The sequence below is a fragment of the Chelonoidis abingdonii genome, chromosome 1, assembly GCF_003597395.2.
Source record: "Chelonoidis abingdonii isolate Lonesome George chromosome 1, CheloAbing_2.0, whole genome shotgun sequence".
Taxonomy (NCBI): domain Eukaryota; kingdom Metazoa; phylum Chordata; order Testudines; family Testudinidae; genus Chelonoidis; species Chelonoidis abingdonii.
Window position 1 is genome coordinate 104,535,646 of NC_133769.1, and position 20,467 is coordinate 104,556,112.

The 20,467-nt window shown below is 41.7% G+C and overlaps 1 protein-coding gene across 2 annotated transcripts in view; it reads right to left on the bottom strand.

Moving 5' to 3' along the window:
* RFX4 (regulatory factor X4) overlaps window positions 1-20,467 on the bottom strand; it is a 132,425-nt gene that overhangs the window by 76,909 nt on the left and 35,049 nt on the right. For both annotated transcript variants that reach the window (XM_032769700.1, XM_032769699.1), the window contains exons 3-4: window positions 15,783-15,843; window positions 9,858-9,981 (exon numbers count right to left, since the gene is read on the bottom strand). In XM_032769700.1, coding sequence (XP_032625591.1) covers window positions 9,858-9,981; window positions 15,783-15,843 — 185 coding nt within the window. The remainder of the gene's footprint in view (window positions 1-9,857; window positions 9,982-15,782; window positions 15,844-20,467) is intronic.

The following is a 20,467-nucleotide window of genomic DNA, read 5'->3' on the forward strand; positions in this document are numbered from 1 at the left end:
ATTAAGCTAGGTTCTTTCCTTCCCTTCACCAGTAAAGAAGATTCTGTGGGGTGGCTGCAAAGATACCAATAAGGGCAAGATCTGACTTTACAATTTGAACTTGCTTAATAATTCTGTTTGTGATGTGTGAACAAGAATAGAATCCAGCTGCCTTCCTCATGGCGATCTTGGCTCTGCAGTAGCAATAGAGGTAAAAGATATCATATGAAATCGTATCTATACCGGAGTGAGTTGAAATTTGCCATTGATTTCAGTGAGGTCAGAATTTCACCCCATATGTCCCTAAAGTGAGCAAATATAAATCTGAAAACAGAGAGAGCTCTGCTGAATAAGAAGATGTCATTTTTACATTGTCAATTTTAATACTAAAACCACATTTTTACATTAAACTTTGTTTTACATGAAGTTTCATTTGGGATTTTTTAGTAAGATGGCGCCCAGGAATTTCACATAAAGATAATCTGTGCTCTCAATACTATCTCAGGAGCCAGTGCTCGACTGATTTCTTTCCCTGCTTAATAACTTCAGCTCTGTCCCTTTCATATGTGCCTTGGCTGAGTCCTGGTCTTTCCTTCTTATAAAAGGGAATCTTATGTATTTTCCTGTGAGCTATTTAAAAATCTCCCTTAACATTTTGTAAAACAATCACACAATTATATAGTCATACCTGATGCTCCTATTAGCGAGTGCCTCGGATTTAGATAAGGCAGGATTCATTACTTCCTAAAATCAGAGCTGTATATTTGTCTTCTCTTTTGAACTATTACCAAACACATCTGCATTTGTTTAACCCTTTTGACGTTAATCCTGAAATGTGGTTTTATGAAAGTGGACAGAACGTCTGTGTTGTGTTTTAATGTTGTCAGCGAGAAGTACATGAGGGACCCTTTTCTCTGTGTGTGTGGTGGGGACAAGTGACCTTTCCTCTCTGAGGCTATAGGGGACACCAGAGATAATCTGAGGAGGGCTCCCCTCAAATCATTCTTATACATTTGAACTTAAACAGTTGCAATGTAACATGCAATATCTATTATATAGCCACAAAAACAGCAAGGAGTCTGGTGGCACCTTAAAGACTAACAGATTTATTTGAGCATAAGCTTTCAAAAGCTTATGCTCAGATAAATCTGTTAGTCTTTAAGGATACAGACTAACACCGCTACCCCTCTGATATTATATAGCCATTACATTAAGCAGCATTTAATCCAGTGGTACTTTTGAAACCTAGAATAGTTGCCTGAGTAAATTTAATTTAAATAGCAAGTTAAATGTACTTTTGGTAACTCTTAAGATGTTGAAATAAACAGTAAACAAGTCATATCAGTGGAAAAAGTTACCAAATGTTTTATAAACAATTATATAGAAAAATATACAAAAAGTGCAGATATCTATATTGTACTCTGCATGTGCCATGTAAGAATCAGGCAGGGATAGCTGCAAAAGATATAACTATGCTGCCGAAGTGCACTCCGCCCTTCCGATTTATGCCAGCTGTAATTTCCATTATTTCATCACACATGCCTCAGCAGTATGAGACTCAAACACAATCAGGGTCCTCTCTATCTTTAAAATGAGACGTGTATTGTCTATTCTACCTTTAACCTCTGCACCAGGGGCCATCATCCCTTATCCCATTCACCAGTGAGCTGTGAACTTTCTACTTCCCAATTATTCCACCTAAATTCTTCCCTGGTATGAGGCTCAAAAACAGCTTAGGCCTCAGTCTTCATACTGACAGCTAAGGATGGGACAGACCAGCCATCTTTGCGTTCTTGTGAAGACTCTAGAACTTTTTGGTGTATCAGTTAAAATGTTGCATTTTGCAAAACCTTTTCAAAAAAAGATTCCACTTCATTTAAACTGTTATTTTTTGAAGGTAAATTTAATTTTTACAAGTGTATTTGAGCTAAATGGAAGCCTGTGCTATGCTTTGCAATTCTCTCTACTTCTGATTTGAAAATTAATCTTGCCATGCTCCTAACACTATCAAGGGCAATTAAATAAATTTAGAATAAAACAAAAACTATATATTAACAGCCCAGAACTTGAAAGCTGCCGGAACAAAACAGAACTCCCACCACTAAGATTCAGAGTTCCAGTCTAGAACTCATGATTACCAAGTAAGTTCTAAATAAGGCGAGAGAAATTCTCTTACCCCTGCTAAAAATTTCTGCCATTCAGGTTTGTCTCCAGTTTCCCCAGCAGGGCCCGTCATTCACTGAACATTGACTGATGAGCTGTGCACTCCCTAGGACTTCCAATACTGCACCCAGAGCACATTCTTTGCGTGTGTGAAATGAGATACAAAACGCAGTGTGTGCTATTCCCCAGTTTTAGGGTAATTTTTTTTATTGCTCTGGTCTAAGACAACTCTGCCAGGGTGGTTATTCTCCTCTTGCTTGTTGCAGGGGTGAGCTCACTCTCTCAGAGCTGGGGTATCTGTATTTCCCATTAGTGTTAAAACACGAATCCCATTAGTGTTAAAACACGAATCACTGCTGGTACCTTCAATCTTATATAGGAAAGGTGAGGTTCTCACAAGTGTGCCGCTTTGACCTAACTCTGCTCCCATTTAAGTTTTACCAACTACTCCAATGCCAAGTGCTTTTGAAAATCCCACCTGAACCCCACCATACATATTCTAGGATCCGTCCCCTAATTATAGGACATCATGTAGATGCGCTGCCCCAGGAAGAACAGAAGGAATGCATTGTATTACAGAGCCACACCACTGAGACGCAATTCCTCCAGAGCACCCCTTTTCCACTGGTAGGAAGAAGCATGACAAATCAGCCCATTGTAAAATAATACTCTCCTCCCCCTGAATCCTTCTAGCTCTGCTGGCCCATGCATTGTGGGGGAGGAGGCATGACCTGTGCCTATTGCTCACTCCCACCAAGCCCACTTATTTGCGAGGGATGGGGGAGGGCAGGAGCATTGGGAGGGTACTTTACCCCTGCTCCCAAAGCTGTGTGATTCCAATGGAGGAATGAGGTCATAATCCAACCCTAAATCTAAATTGTGATATTGAGGATTGCTATGTCCCAGCAGATACTATCAAGCAAGATAAGGCAGGCTCTTTGTACCCACTTTAATCACTGGTCCCTGTTCTGACAACTACCTGTTGAGCAGGATCTTACCCTGCAAACAGTCCTACCAGCTCAGGCCCTTTAGGGAAGTTTGTGAAACCCTTGCTTGAATCCAGCTATGTACAAAATCTTCCACTGCACGAGTTCATCCAGCTCGATGGAATTCAGCCTAATTCACACGTGACACTGCACCCCATATTCTTCACAGTGATATTATGATGATAGGATTATGGCATAATTATGATGCATTTTGTACAAGGTAAGTCATGTGAGGTGCCATTGAAAAGGTTATGGTTTGCTGAATATACTTATCCTATTTGTATACTGGCATCATTTTTGTATCTGAAGTTTTGAATATTGACTATGTATCTGTACTTCAAATGTAGTTACACCTGGGTAATGCCCACTAGACAAGGTGCTTTTGGTCTAAATAATAGGTGGGGAAGGGCCTATTCAGGGCAACAGGCCATTACAAAGAACAATAGGCCTTAGGAGAGACTTATCTCCCACCTCATGAGCCTTCCTGAGAATGCTACAGACAGCCTCTGAGTGATGGCTGCTATGACTCTACAAATGTGTGACCAGGTCACAAGATGCTGGACTCCATCTAGGGATGTCAGTATTTTTCCACAAACTGCTCTGGGAACCAAGTTTTGAAACAAAGAGTTCCTTCCCTATGCTAAAGGTAGGAAGTGACATCATGAGAGGCTCTTCATTCCACATACAATAAGACTCCTGGAAACACCTGATGAACAAAGACTGAACGGGGGGAAGTGCTGGACCCAGACTAAAGGGATTTCTAGCCCATGTATGAAACACCTGGGGAGTCCAAGCTGTAAAGCAAATGCAGCTTGTCCCTTAAGAATCTACAGCCTGCTTGTATCATTTCTCAGGGTGAGAATCGACTAATTCATATACAATCTATTGAGTATATTATGCTTAGTTTGCATTTTTGTTTATTTACTAGATAATCTGCTTTGATCTATTTGCTATCCCTTATAATCACTAAAATCTAACTTTTTTTAGTTGTTAAACTTGTTTTTGCTTTAATCTAAACCAGTGAGCTCTGACTGGAGTGCTTGGGGAAAATCTCTGCTTGGTTACCACAAGCGTGCATTGTTGTCTTCACATTCAGGGATAGGCAGCCAGGTATTAAACCCATATACTGGCAAGATCTGACTAGGGCAGGACGGAACTGCACTGGGGTCCCAGGCTGGGAAGCTGGTGGTTAGACAGCCTGCATGTAACTTCAGCTGGGTGTGAATGCTTGTGAAAGTGCAGGCTGGAGGGCTTTACAGCTTGTCAGACAGTACAATGTGAGAGGGAGCCCAGGCTGGTGGGTCAGGGGCTCAGTGTTACCCCAGTTCCAGATGGCATGCCCAAAGAACCCGTCGCAGCACAATCAAACAGACTGTTGTTTTTTCAAGATTAAAGAACTATTGAACACTTTAGCCCAGACTCTCAGTTGTGTTGTAGCTGCCTGTAATGGCCAGGGTGTAGGCAACTGGACCAGTAATGTCTGTTGAGCCAGGGTTGAATGCAGGACTCAGAAGCAGTCACCAAGCAGAGTCAGGAGACAGGTATCAAGGTCAAGCCAGCCTAGCATCAAAGGCAGGAGTCAGGATCAAGGCAGAGTGAAAAACAAGGTTTGTAGCCATAGCAAGCCAGAATCTGCATTGTTGCTCAGACAGCTCCCTGGGCCAACTTCCTTGATTAAACAGTTGGTGTGGATCAATCAGGCGGCTGCAGGGTTCTGTTGCTCTGGCCTCTTCAGGAAGTACTTCCTGGCTGTCTTTGCCTTTGCATTTTAAAACTGCTGAAATGTGAACATCTGAAAACGGTCGCACAATGAGGACAAGCTTGTCAGGAGGAGATTTACAATGCACACTCCTGATTAGTACGCAGGGCCTAGCCTGTACAGTAACCATCTAACAAGGGCAAACTCATCTTCAGTTCTCTCCTCTGATTGATTAAACTAATTCATTTGCTTTAATGAGGGAATCGCATTTCCTTCATCTTTGAGTCCTAAGCCAATTGGTTCTCAGGACCCTAAGGAAACATTACTGGTGAGAAGGCAGAGATGTATTTTTACATTTTGCTAAACACGTCTGTACTGTGTTTGACTGTCCTCGTTAGTATTGGGCCTGAAGTCTATGGCATGGACAATTGTCATATAAGTTATATTTTTATTAGATATTGTTTCCAGTCAACGGGAAAGAAAAAAAAAGAATGGGGGGAATGTTAAATTTAAGGATCAGTGTGGTCCACTAGACAAGAGGCTAGCATAGGAGCCATGAGATTAGTGCTTAACTTGTGCCAGGACTTGCCAGGACTGAGCCCCAGCACCTCTAGGCTTGCTGTGTCACTTATGAAAGTAAAAAAAAAATTGCTTGAGCCCCAGCACCTCCTTCATTACCAATTAAGCATTGCAGTAGATGTTCTGTCCCTGGTTCTGCTGCTGAACAGTTGTGTGACCTTAGGTACATTTCTGTGCCTTAGTTTCCCCATCTATAAAACTCAGATGATAGTTACTGGCAGCCTGTATTATAGAAGACGTCACATTAGATGATCTAGTGGTTCCTTCTGGCTTTGAACTCTGACTACACTGTGGATTGATCATTAGCAAAATTTGATTTTGAAACTTTTCTAGTTATAAGAATGAAAAAAATCTTGTCTATAGAAGGCCTGTTTCTTGTTTACACTAAAGCCTTGTCTACATTAGAAGGAGTTTGCTGGTAAAGCTATATTGGCAAACACTCCTAGTGTAAATGCAGCTTACACCAATAAAAATGCTTTGCTAGTACAGTTTATACAGTTCCCCAAATGAAATAAACTATATCAGCACAAGGACTGCATCTACTTAGAGGCTTGTGCCAGTATAGAATATCATAAGAATCAGTGACATTACTCTACTCCCCCTTTACATTTAAAAACATGGGGCTTAATTCTCATTTGCATCCAGGCCACATTACACCATTTTGGCAGCGTACCCTTTACACTGCCAAGGGTGGTGTACGGTGGCCTTAGTGTGACTGACAATCAGCCTGTAATTTTTTGCACTCTTCTGGATGCCTAGTGCTTTCTTTTTCCCTTTTAAAATATTTATTTGCTGCAGCTGGCCAAAGACGTAGCAGCATCACATCAAGATAAGGGAACAATGGAAGGAGGTATAAAACCTCCAGGCTGCACAATGGAGTTGCATGAAGAACACTGAGAGGGAGCATAAACCCATCACGAGACACTGCAGAGTTCCCCTTTGGAGACATGCAGGATCTCTGAGACAAGTGTTAAAACAGAAAGTTGGGAGGGTAGGGGGAGAGATTACATCTTCAGGAGGAGGGATTAAGAGAGTGAGGAGCATATGGGGTCATGAAAGAAACAGAGGAAGGAAGGGGCTATGTGAGAGGACACTGGGGAAGAAAAGGGGAATGAAAGGGGACAAGGCTTTAGTTATTGGTAACTTTACAGCAATGGTTCTAAACCTCCAGTATGAATCAATGTTCACCTGAGATTACTGACAGATTTGGGAATGGATGGAACAGTTGAGAAGATTTTTTAAATTAAATGTTTGATTCACTGAGTCCTTTGACTTTTTTTTTTTAAATGACCCAAATAATGGGGTTTCCTGTATTTCTGCCTGAGGAGTATTTCACAAGCTGAATATTCTCACAGTCAGAAAAAAACTTTTCCTCATATGCAGCCCAAATTCCTTTCTCTTACTTGTACCCCATTGATCCTAGTTAAATGCTTCCCTGTCCCCTCCCACTGGCTGCAAGTACCAATCTAACTAATACTGCTCTCTCCTTAGGGTGAAAGCCTGGTTCCATTGATGTCATTGGGAATTTTGCCATTGACTTCCCTAATTTCAGCCTCAGTCAAGGTCTGCCTTTCTTTAATTATTACTTAGATAAGTTATACAGGTAAAAAAGCCAAGCGTGCCCAAGGCCTTGTCTGTGCTAGGAATAAAAAAGGGGGTTACTTGTTACTACTTGTTAGCAAACCCTTTTTCCTAGTGTGGATACCCCTTAAGTGCCAGTGAGGATTCTGTTAATCGTCCCTTTTCTGCTAAATCTGTTTCTCCACCTCTTTTCACTTCTCTTGGTCTTTTTTGAACTCCCTTTATTTTTGTTTCCATTTTACGTGTATGCCATTTAAAGGACGTTTTAAAAGCACTCCTGAGCTGAAACCTTGAACCCCAAATCTTGGTCTAGACCAAACATTCATAGCCAAGTCAGAGATCTCCCAAAATGACATTTATAAGTGAAACCTTACGTGTACCGGTGGTATCAGTGCTGGTATATTAATCGAGAAGAAACAGCTGACTCAGAGGTAGTGTGCTAGGGTTTTACTCATTGCACATGGGTAATTTTTAGCTCAGGACAGAGAGCTCTGTGCTGTAAAACAATCTACTGAAAAATAAAATCAATCAAAAAGCAGGAGCCCTTATGTTTAACATTGCTCACAAAGTTCAAAGTTCAAAGATGAATCATAAATTCAGTGAGATTCACTCAAAGGCGAACTGTCCATAACTTAACTAACAGATTTCACAGAACAACTAGCCTCTTTCTCTGGAGTAGAGGACAGCTGCAGTGCCCTGATGAGTTGTAATAAGGGCAATTGTGTCTGGGTTTCTGTTCAGCCAGCTAAATATGGAAACCCTCAATTGGCACCTTCTCATTTGTGCCTGGAAGGACAGCCCCACTTCCAAGGCACGTATGGCGCACACATTTTAAAAGTACTGCGTTTCCAATTTGTTAGAGCTCCAGGAGTGTATCTACACTAAGGGAGAAATTGACGGCAGAGTCATTGATTGCATGGAGTGACTGTTGGCTTCACTGGTCCTTGTAATGGTTTAGTATTTCCGCACAGCAACAGTGGGTTTGACAGAGCCATTTTGCTACATTCAGATTCCTACAGATAGCCTACAGCCTCACTACCACAGCTGTACCAGTGCACTCAGATTCCTGATATACAGATCCCTGTTGCTGGGAACATGGGGTTGGGGGTAATTTGCACATAGGATGCAGTGAGAAGGCTCATTTGTGTGGGCTCATGTCTACAATGGAGAAAAAACATTGGGTCAGCTAGAGCTGAGCTAAATCCCACTCTAGGTCAGGTGTTGCAACCAGCTGGTAAAAATCTGTTTTTGGGACAGCTGCACCTGCTTTGTAAGTTCAAGATACTCCAACTAATGCTTCGGGGAAGGGAAAAGGTCTAAATGCCTCTTCACCTAATGTAGACATGATGGGAAAGACCAGTGCACTTTGAGAGGTCACAAGTGTGGCCTGACATTTCAGACAGGCAAAGCATGTTTGTTTCCTGGTGAAACAATTTAAAATTTTACAGCTTATGCATCATTTACAGACATTTTTGTAAAAGTAACAAAGTTATAATAAAGATTTTACCTGTGTAACAAATTTCCTACAGATTGACAAATTTGGCACTAATTTCCATTGTTTCTAAATTAGTCATTGGAACAATATTAACCACTTAGTAGCAGCAATATAGCAAATAGGCTGAACAGAAGTTAGAATAAAAATATTCTTTCCATTTACTGCATCTAAACAGAACTTTAACACAAAGTCAACCTAACCGATTAGGGCTTTAGAGGAATTAATTCACCAAAATGTTGCCACACAATGCATTTTACTTGCCTCACTAAACTACTTAAATAAACACGAAATACAAAAAAGAAAAAACATCCCGTTAAATGTTTTCTCTTCTTTTGGCTTCTATGTTAGGAAATAATACAAGCAACATTTTTGATTCTGTATATGTATAGCACCACTGTACAATTAATGTTGTAAACAGTAAATGAGACTAGCTTCCATTGAAATTAGCTTCAGAGTGATGCTTGCAAACTTTTCAAAAATGCTTGGCAAATTTCAGCATGTTGTATCACAACATACAAGATTTAAAGGTCCAGGGTGTTCTCTTGAATAACTCAGTTAGGGTAATATTTACTGGCAGACTGTGTTATAGAGGAGGTCACATTAAATGATCTAGTGGTTCCCCTACTTTTAAGTAAAAATTGACATAATCCCATTTTGCACTTAAGACACCCTCCTATCTGCAAATTCAAAAAGTAAGAATATCTGGTAATGTTCCAGGTTACTGAGAGCTCCTAAAAAGACACTGAAACTCAGTATTGAAATACACAGCTAAGTTTTATTGATCACATCTGTACTGTGGGTGAAATTCACCACTCACAGAAGGCCAACACAAGACATATAATGGGCCTGGTTCTCCTCTCACTCATGTTAGTGTAAATCAGGAGTATCTTTACTGAAGTCAATGGGCATTCAATATTTCTGCAGAATTAATATGCACTTCTGTCCACACTAAGAGTTTTTATGACCTGAATTGTTGCTGTTTAACACTTATAAATATTGTTATTACTGTTAAAGCAATATTAAGGAATAACAGAATTATTTACATTCTCTTGAATTTGGCTTCCATGTTGCCGATGCCACAAATGTAATTTTGAAGCAAAACGGCTGCCATGAACAGGCAGATCATAAAAACCATCAATTTTTTAAAATGCATTTTCACTTTAACCACGATGAAAAGCGATCCCGACCTTCCGAGTGTTTAAAATGCTTCACATTTTTCTTGGAGTTTTAATACGCACCGTATTCCTTTGATGCATCACCACCTCTGACTTGAAGTGACAGTTTTCCTGAGGCTAGAGCCTTTATCATTTTAAATATCAAAATCTAGCCAGAGCAAGGTTAGGGAGCAAGGCTTGTCACTGCAGTTTAGACTCACCTTCCCAAAGCTGGCAGCGTTAACAGGCTGCGTGTCGTTTTTCTCACAGAAGTCCAAATAGTGCATGTAGAGAGCACTTCGAGGAATGCAAACGCCTTCTGCAATCTCATAGTTCTCCTCCAGCCTTAAAAAGCAAATACCAAACAAAGAAAACTGCAAATATGTTGGCTGCCCTGAATTATAAATAGTGTGCAAACCTGCACATTTAAGTGACTTTCACTTTTCAGCTAACCTCTGTTTTATTGTTACCTCATCTTTCCAATTCACCTCCACCCCATTTGTCCATCTCATCTACCTGTTGCATTCTATCTGCTATGTAGATTGTGAGCTCTCAAGGGCTTCTTTGTTACTTGTCTGTACAGTACGTAGCAAACTGGGGCCCTGATCCTTGATTGAAATTCCCAGGTGCTATTTTAATAACAAATACGATTATATCATAACTTTAAATCATATGGGTTAAACGAATGAATGCACAATGACAGAATAAAGAAATCTCTAAGTGGCAACATTCTGATGCGCCCTAGATGATGAGTACAAGCAAGAGTCACCATCAACATCCTGAAATATTTTAAATACTTTCACTTCTAGCTGATTTACAGCAAGTAAACAGGAGTAGCTAAAATAAAATATTTGCATCAAATGGAAGGCTCTCCACAGATAATGTTTTGTACAATGGTTTCTTACAGATGCTGATGTACAACACAGGATAAGAAGAATCTACCAAGTGCTGAACGCAACATTAAGATATTGCCCTATTCTACCTCATAGAAAATAATAATTCCCCACAATAGATTTAATTTTACACACAAACGCTTTGCCATTATAACATGAGATTCTCCATATAACTCAATAATTATAAAGCTGTTGATGTGAGACCATGTTGCTTTGAAAGTTATTTTATGGAGGCTGATCTTTCCTGAATAATAGAGGACCCAGTTCAGGCAAGTACTTAAGCACATGCCTAATTTGAAACCCATGAGTACTCCCACTGACTCCAAGGCTCCTACTCACACGTTTATAGTATGTTGCTGAAGGAGGGTCAGAAAGGATATGCTTCGTTTTTTTGTTAATTATATTGCTGGAATCAATATTTGCTCAGGAAACCTGGATTTTAAAGCAAACATGGTCCTTGAAGTAGTTACCTGTAAAAGTTCAGATCTCCAAATAACCTGAGTTTCTCTGTTTCGCTGCCTTTGGCAGACCTTCTCTCCATGTCAGTTATTGTGACCATTTGTGACTGCAAACTATTTTAATAAGATATCTGGCTGGATGAATGGAATTGGTTTGTAAGGGCAACATCTATTCTTCCTTGGTTTCTACAGGAATATCATCACGGCATCGTTCCCCAAATTCATAGACCTTTAACAAGACCCCTTTTCAAAACCCAGTGAGTTCATTTCTATACTACAGCGGCTAATTGGCATGTCAGCTTCCCTGACCAAGACAGGACAGAAAGAAAAGCAGTTAATTATTGCTGCTCATATCTGATGAATTTCTCTTTTTCTCTTCTCTTTCACAGGGAGTCATTAGTCTGACACTGAAGAATGCTCCATTATACCTGAACTTTTTTTTAAATGATCAAAAACCCCATTTTGCTCCACTTCTTTTATTTTCCTGCCTTTTATTTAACAACTTTATCATATTTTGAATTCAGCTTCATCCTACAGTATTGTGGAAAGATAATGAACTCAATCTTCACCCTAACAAATCATTATCAGAAATATATGTGTGTCCTAATAAAGCAATCCAGTAGTTCAGTATGAAAGCTTTTGTACCACTCATGGTATTGCAATAAAAACCCTAATGTTTCTACAGGAAAGACAATTTTATCTGCCTTTATTACAGTTCCCCTTTGTACTTATACACTGCTAGATTAAAAGGGATTATTCTGCATCTGAGTAATGTTTGTAAGTGCTGATCATATGGACTTTTATTCTGAAATGAGAAGCAACATAATATGCTAAGCTGTTGCAATGTAACTACAATTAATTCCTATATTTATTGATGGACTTACTATGCCAAGGAAGGCATATTTCTCACAATCCTCTCTTTCCCCTTTCTTAGTCCTGTTTACATTATTTTGCCACTTATGCCCAATGAGTCATTTATATCACCATTTATATCACTGCTGAATTTGGCCCAGACTTTCATGTCAGTTGCACATGCTTATACACTAGGCTGTCTCCCACTGAATTTGGCCTTTTCTCTTTTACAAGCATGCAAAGGCAGGGTCCAAGGCAATTGCAGGCAGAGCTGTCAAACAAACACATGAAACTAAACTACTAGGTGTGTCTTGTCCTGTGTTTGTACAACATCTAGTACAATGGGGTCCTAGTTCATGACTAGGGCTCCTAGGTGCTACTGCAATATGATGGTTAATCTGATGCTAATGAGTCAGGCTTTTTAGAACAGTGCAAAACGACATCTTCACACCATGAAAGCTTAGCACTTTACAGCAGACTGGCCAAGATATTTGAGTGTCTGCTTGTATACAGTATAATCTATCCAGTACCACAGCTTCTCCAGGTGAGACCAGCAACATTCAAAGAGATAATACTAAGATAAACAAAGGGAAGAAACACCAAACTACTGTTGTATGTCACAGCTGCTGTGAAGCTCTGAGGCATTAATCATTAAGATAATTGAATTGTTTAATCTGACATCAGAAAAAATTATATTTTAAAAACACAGAAAAAAGTTGCTGTGTTTATGTCAGTGTCCTCATGTATTTTTTTGAGTGGAATATTCAATAGAGGGAATTAAATGCTCTGCAAAAAGTCAAAAGGGAAAATGCCTGCACTAGATAAACATGGGAGAACATAACGGAACATGTAGGTAGCAGAAAGCAGATAGACTGCATGATGCAACAAGCCTTTTACATTTCTAAATTCTAGGATTCTCTGGCAAATGTTTCTGAATGGGCATTATTGTGCAGACTGCATTCCAGCAGAGTTCAATATCCCAGGGGTTTAGGGATTTACTAACCTTTATGAATGAGGAAGCTTGGAAGCGTTTGGCTGAATATTGTTTATAGTATTTGTATGTTTTCTTTTGAGAGCAGTATCACTGGCATGTGTTCCAATTCAGTCTCACTTCTTGGCTACTATGTTATTTGCTCCTTTGAGGGGGATGGTGGGGGCGAGAGAGTTCTAACTGGCACTACCACAAAATAAACAATGTCCTGATTTATGGCTGCTAAGCCATGTTGGCTATTTTATTTTAGATGGAGTGTCCTACGTTGTTTTGTTTACCTTGTACTGAGGTAAAGTAGACTGGGTGAATAATGCATAGTAACAGTATGCCTATGAACATTCACTCTTCACTTTTTAATGAATTCTGTTTGGCCACACTCACTCACCCTTTTCATTCACTGACCACAAACATTTGAGATACTGAATTTCTTTGGCATAGATACTTGCAGAAAGTGATTTTCAGAGTCAAATTATACATCAATTTAAATTTGCAAGTCCGAGTGAGTATTTGAATCAGAATTGTTTATGGGTTCCTCCAGTCAGAACACTGAATACCCACAATAAGTTGCTCTAGATCGATCTATAGTCAAATAAAATGAAAAATGTCATTGAATAAACTTTAAACAACAAATGTGAGGAAACAGCAATCTGCTCATGAATATTCCAAATGCAGGAAAAGAGGCAAATTCATTGGATAGATTATTCTTTGCAATGTATTCGTTCAGGTCTACAGTGAAGCATGTTGGAGGTAGACCACCAACCCAATTTTCATACTGTTATGGACAAATTAGAAACCTAAAATGGGTATTTGAATGTTTGAGTGACAGACTAAGGGTCCAAGTGCAAAACTGGGTATTCATGTTTGAAAAATGGCTCCTTTGCTTGATGTCCTTTTAAAGACATAGGTCTCAAGAGGCTGACACAGCAAGGTAAGTATTCCAACATTTTGCTAAGTGAGGTACCATAAGGCAGTAATCCCTTTGTCACTTGACATATTGAAAAGTACTGATAGCTGAAGTAGAGTGGAGCTAACAATAGCCTCTCAAGTTATTTACTTTGGAAAGTATTAAAACAAGTCCAGAGACATTGATTTCCAACAGGGCACCTAGGGTCCAATCCAAAGTCCAATGAGTGTTTCAATTGACTACAGATCACAATTCTAGAGCACAATCCCACCAGATGCAGAGCACTTCCTGCAAGGTACTTTGTGCCCTCAACTCTCTCTGAAATAGACAAACTAACAAAAATAAAAAGACAACCAAAGTAGAAGACACAAGCTACGGAAATAGAGCTCAGAAGATTGTGTCGTCATAACACAAATGAAAATGCTGCAGTAAATAAGTGTGAAAAGGTGCAACATCCCTCACTTATTCATAGTATGAGACACAATAAGGCTCTAATGCATTCTCATCTACTTTCAACCTTGCCCCTCATCTCCTCACCCCTGCTCCACCACGTAATTTCTCCTCTCACTCTTTCCTGTCTTCCTTCTCGCTGATGGGATTATGACACGTGAGGTGAATCACACAGTCAAACTCCTGCTGTTCTTTTTCCTCTTGTACCTTAAAGCATTTGGACATCATCTAACTAGTGCTGCCAGCTTTCTAATTGCACAAAACCCAACACCGTTGCCCCACCCCCTGCCCTGAGGCACTGCCCCTTCTCCAAGGCTCCACCCCATTCACTCTATCCTCCCATCCCTCTGTCACTCACTCTCCCTCACCCGCACTCACTTGCTTATTTTCACTGGGCTGGAGCAAGGGGTTGAGGTGTGGAAGGGGGTGAGGGTGTTGGCTGGGGATGCAAGCTGTGGTGTGAGGCTGGGGCTGAGGGGTTCAGGGTGCAGGAGGAGGCTCCAGGCTGGGCCGAAGGGTTCGGGGTGTGGCAGGGGGTACGGACTGTGGGCTAGGGGTCCAGGCTCTGGGGTGGGGCCAGAAATAAGGGGTTCAGGGTGCAGGAGGGGGATCTGGGCTGGGGCACAAGGGTGCAGGCTTGGAGGTGGGGCCGGGGATGAGAGGTTTGGGATACAGGAGAGGTTTCCAGGCTGGGGCCATGGATTCAGAATGTGGGAGGGGGTTCCCAGCTGAGGCAGGGGGTTTGGGTAGAGAACGAAGTTTGAGTGTGGAAGGGAGCTCAGGACTGGGGCAGGGCACTGGGGTGTGAGAGGGGTCTCGGGATGTGGGTTCCGATCAGTGCTCATCTTGGGCGCTCCCTGCAAGTGGCGACATGTTCTTCAGCTCCTAGGCAGAGCGTGGGCAGGTGGCTTTGCACACTGCCTCCACCCACAGGTGCTGCCCCCAGCAGCTACCATTAGCTGTGGTTCCCAGCCAATGGGAGCAGTGCTCAGGGCGGGGCAGGGGCTGCACATGGAGTCCCCATGGCCATCTCTCCGCCTAGGAGCCAAGGGACACATCACTGCTTCTGGAGAGCTACACGGAGCCACGTAGGGAGCCTGCCAGCCCTGCAGCAACCGGACTTTTAATGGCCTGGTTAGTGGTGCTGACCGGAGCCACCAGGGTTTGTTTTCAACCAGGCATTCCCTACCGGACACCTGGCAACCCTACATATAACAGGGATGGACATAAGCACCTGGTTGAGTGCTTTGCTGAATCGGGGTCCTGAAGACTGAAAAACTCTTGGCATTTATTTTTCCTTATCGTTTTAAAATTAAACAAACCAAACCAAAACCCTCATTGCTTAGGTGGCAAATACATCTGCCCAAAGGACCTATGCAAACTGGATCTGAACTTGCTCCATGTACAAAAAACATAATTAGGACAACCAGCAAGACACATTATCATATAGAGTGTAACCGCATAGAATGCCCATATGCAGTGAAAACACTACTGCTTTGTGAGGTTTCTCAGGCCTACAGTCTTTTTAGTTGGGGACAGAGCATGAAAATGATAAGGAATTATCAAAGGGTTGTTTTTTTTTAAAAAAGGAGTCTTACCATTGCAGAGTAGCTGGAGTAGAGTGTGGTTTGGATGCTCTGTTATTTTCTTTTTCCTCATCTATTGAGAAATAAAAAATGGTATGTCATTTCAGTGGGAATTGCTCAGGCATTTGAGAGCTGATAAGGAATCGTCTATTCAAAGAAATCTGTCAGACTTCACAGCCTTCCAAAAATAGAGACTAAACTCTGGAAATATGTAAAATGGTCCCCCTACACTAGTTCACTGCTAAAACTATGTATATTTTGGCTTGCAGCAGGCCCTGACAATGAGAGAGGAGTTGTGTATAGGGGTTATTGTTATGTCATATGTAACAACCCCCCATCCCAACATGGTCATTAGAAGAGTCAGAATCTGGGACCTTCAACACCACAGCACACAACCACTCTACCACTTGAGCCTTGAGTCCTAATCAATTCTTATAACAGTTAAAAAAATACATTTTAAATAATTCCTGGGCAAATGTGACTTGCAAGGGCGTACATACTCAGAAGTATTAGATGGTATCAGAATCCCTTTCAGGAGGGCTGTTTAAGTAATGTACAGTACATCTCTGCTGTCACCAGAACTCCCAGATGTACTGATATCCAGGTTCCTCATTTCCTAGTTTGTAATAGCACATGGACCATCAATCAGACAGCACATCTCCTCCATATACAGGATTAACTACAGAATATTCACAATTTAACCTAGCCCTTGAGTCATATTTGAAAGCCAACACATGCAATAATGGTCAATTTCTCCACGCTGTTTCTGTAATACATTTTGGTTTTTACGCGACAGGGTTATTAGCCCTGTGCCTAATCCCCAACCTGGAGGATCACGGTGTCTGTTTTGTCTGGCCCCTCCTTCACAGACCAATCCAGCATGGTTGAACCTGGCAGGAGCAAAAAGCTGCCCTCCTCTGGCAAAGACTCTGAGGATTGTTAAATATAGTCTCTGGAAATCATCAAAATACAACACCAAAACCAAACTCAAGATTTATCAGAACTGCATACTTTCAACATTACTTTATAGTGCAGAATGAGGGGGAATGACAAAGTATGACATGTCCAAACTGTCTTCACTCCATACAACCTGCCTCAGAAAAATCCTTCGCATCTTTTGGCCCAGGACAATCTCAAATCAAGACCTGTTCACACAGTGCAGCCAAGCAAATCTGAACACCATCATTGCCACGAGGTGTTGGAGATGGATTGGCCGTGTGCTTCGGATGAAAACTGATTTCTTCACCAGAGTAGCAATAAGATGGACATTTGAAGGCAGGCAAAAATGAGGCTGCCTGAAAATGACGTGGCAAAGAGCTGTGGAAGCCGAGCTGAAAAGCCTGGGGCACAGCTGAAAAGCTGGGGAACCATTGAAAGACTTGCCAGAAACAGACAGGAGCAGAGGAGCTTTGTTGCTGCCCTAAATGCCAGAGGCATAAAGGGTACTAACTAACTATTGAGTCATGCCAGAATGCTCCGGGATGCCCTTCCAGCACTTTCTGGGGGAGCCAGAATGGCACCTAGTGGTACTTCCTGATCTTGTTGGGTACTTCTTGAAGGCTGCATTCACCCCTTGAGTTAGCCAGCCTATTTGAAAGAACTTTGGCCCCCACCACTTTGCCATGTGTTGCTACACAGCTTAACTGTATACATGTTCCACACTTCTCCTGGCTAGTTCTCTCAGATCCCCTACACCCATTTTGGGAAATGTTGATGTATATCTTCTTAATATAATACTTCCTCAGTACTGCCAACTCCTAATGTTCAAAACCCATGAGTCACGGGCCAAAACCAACAACAAACCAATAAATCTTTGTCCCCTGGTTTCTGAATCATGAAGTGCCACATTTTCCAGGTTCTCTCTGCACCACAAGGGCTAGAAAATTGGATTTTTTTAAAAAAGTGAAAGTGGAGAGCCTCCCATAATCACAGGACTCCAGAAGCTGGGAATTAAAGAAAAACACCAGATACCACGATACTTGAGATAAAAGTCAATCATCACAAAAACTGGCAATATTGCCTCCTCTCCTTTCTTACGTGCTTTGATGAGCAGTGAAATAATTAACAATGATGCCATTTAAAGTATCATCATCCCAGTGAGCACCCACTTAAATGAGTGGCTCAGATCACATTTTAGTGCTATTGTTTTTGACTCTCCGCAAACTCCTACATTCCTTCAGTTACACTCACTTCACTTTTTGAAGGTTTTCTTTGCAATCATAATAGTTGGAGACCAACATTTTTTTAAATGAAAGAAGAAACTGTAGAATCTCTCTGTGCCCTTCCTCCTACTCAGCTAAGCCAGGCGGGTTCAGGACACACGCTGAGAAACACTGCTCTACTTAATGCTGCCCAGCACTTTAGTGTTGACTTCCTTAAAGGGGACTGATTTAGGTTATATTAAAGGAAGGGTCTCACCTGAAAGTTAAGAAATGTCAGATTTATGGTCATCTGTATAACCTTAATTCTGTCCCCTTTTGCATAGGCATATTATACAATCTTTAATTACATTACCACATTCTGCTTTCTTACACAGGACACCTGCCTCATTCAGTGCACCGGATAGCTGCACAAATTTAAATAGTTTTTTAAAAGGTAATTTCACAGGGTTTATTTAAAAAGGAAAAGGGCGAAAACAAAACCTGTTATGTACATCTGTAACAACTTTCTCACCGGGGGAGCCTGCCCTGACTGATTCTCTCTCTCTGTCCTGGAAGTTGAGGAGGTCCAGTCCCCTGATGTGTCCCTAGGGGATGGGGAGGAAACATGCTGTTGGGTCTCGTGGGGCACCCAGCTGGTTTCTGCCACATATGGTACTCCCAGAGGGGCTATAGGCCATGTCCAGGGAGGGAAGGGGAGCCCAACCTGATTCCCCCCCACATACACACTATAACTGCTCTGGAATCTCCCAGACATTCCCAGAACACTGTCTGCTGCAGCTTTGATGCGGGCAGCATGAGGTCAACCTCAGGGCTGGTCTACACTATAAAATTAAATTATCTTAACCTACATCAAAAAGTTTTCAAACTGTGGTCCACGGACCACCAGTGGTCCACAAGTTCCATTCAGGTGGTCTGCACATTGTGTACTCTGTTCATAAGAACATATGAACAGCTGTACCAGGTCAGAACAAAGGTCCATCTAGCTCAGTATCTATCTACCGACAGTGGCCAATGCCAGGCGCCCCAGGGGAAGTGAACCTAACAGGCAATGATCAAGTGATCTCTCTCCTGCCATCCATCTTCATCCTCTGACAAACAGAGGCTAGGCACATCATTCCTTACCCATCCTGGCTAATAGCCATTTATGGACCTAACCACCATGAATTTATCCAGTTCTCTTTTAAACGCTGTTATAGTCCTAGCCTTCACAACCTCCTCAGATAAGGAGTTCCACAAGTTGACTGTGCGGATAGTTGTCTGCGGATAGTTCCCTCTAAGGTGTGCGCCTGGACGGCGGCACATGAAAGAATGAAGTGCCACCCACCTAATCATTGGAGCCGCGCAGGCATGGCTCCAATAATTAGGTGTCTGGACCCTGGAGAAGACGCACATGTAAGGTGAGGTGGGCCTTGGGGAGAATAGGAGGTAGGTGGGAGAGGGCAGTGGGATGAGAAGTGGGGGTGGGGGAGAATTTGGGATGTGCAGGGCTGTGGTGGCCAGAGAAAGAGGTGACTTTTTCCAGCTCCAGGGCTGCGGCTGCCGGGGAGAGACCCCCCCTTCTCCTTCCCAGTCCCAGCTTGGGGGCTGCCATGGCAGGGGAAAGGGCACATCCATCACATTAGAAAGGTGAAACTACAGATATGAAAATATGAGTTGTGTGCTTTTATTTGTAGAACAAAAAAACATTAATTATTATTAAGGTTTTCTTATATAGTGCTTTTATCCAAAGCGGTTTACGATAGTTAGCTAACAGTATAAACAACATTTGGAATGATCCCATTAAGTGGTCCACCAAGACCTCAGCAATTTTCAAGTGGTCCACAAAATGAAAAGTTTGAGAACCACTGACCTGCATTATTCAGAGCTGCAAGAAATTTCACATTCCATTCGACGTCATTAAATCAACCTAGACCCAGTGTAGACACCACTAGGTCAAAAGAAGAATTCTTCTGTCAAGCTAACTACTGCCCCTCAGGAAGATGGACTTACTATAGTGACTGAAGAACCCTTTCACCGCTGTAATAAATGTCTACACCACAGTGGCACATAGCAGCACTGCAGCTGTAGCATTTCAATGTAGACATAGCCTTAGAATTGTATGTGTGCGCGTGTGTTATTATTCCAGCAGGCTGCCAAAACTTTCCTGAGGGAAAATGAATAAGAGAAGAGAAGTGGCCATTTTTAGCAGTTTATCTCTCAGCAAAACCTAAAGAGAATTTTGTGAGACAAAGAAGAGGCACTTCTGTAGTCGGAGGAGGGCATCCCTCCTGTTGAACATTAAAAGTGCTCTGCAAAAAACAATGGAGGTGTGAGAGTTTGCAGAGAACAGATCACAAGCATCTTTCATAAAGGAAAGTGTTTGGCAACCCAAATACAGATGTCACTACAAGTCCCCCTACAATATGGCACTATCTAACTTTTTTGCACACCAATGTCATTTCCAATGTTGCTGATTTTTAAGACAAAATCCATAAACAGATGCATAAAGGTGGCTTCAATTATTATTTCAGGAGTCATGCATAAGAGGCCAGAATT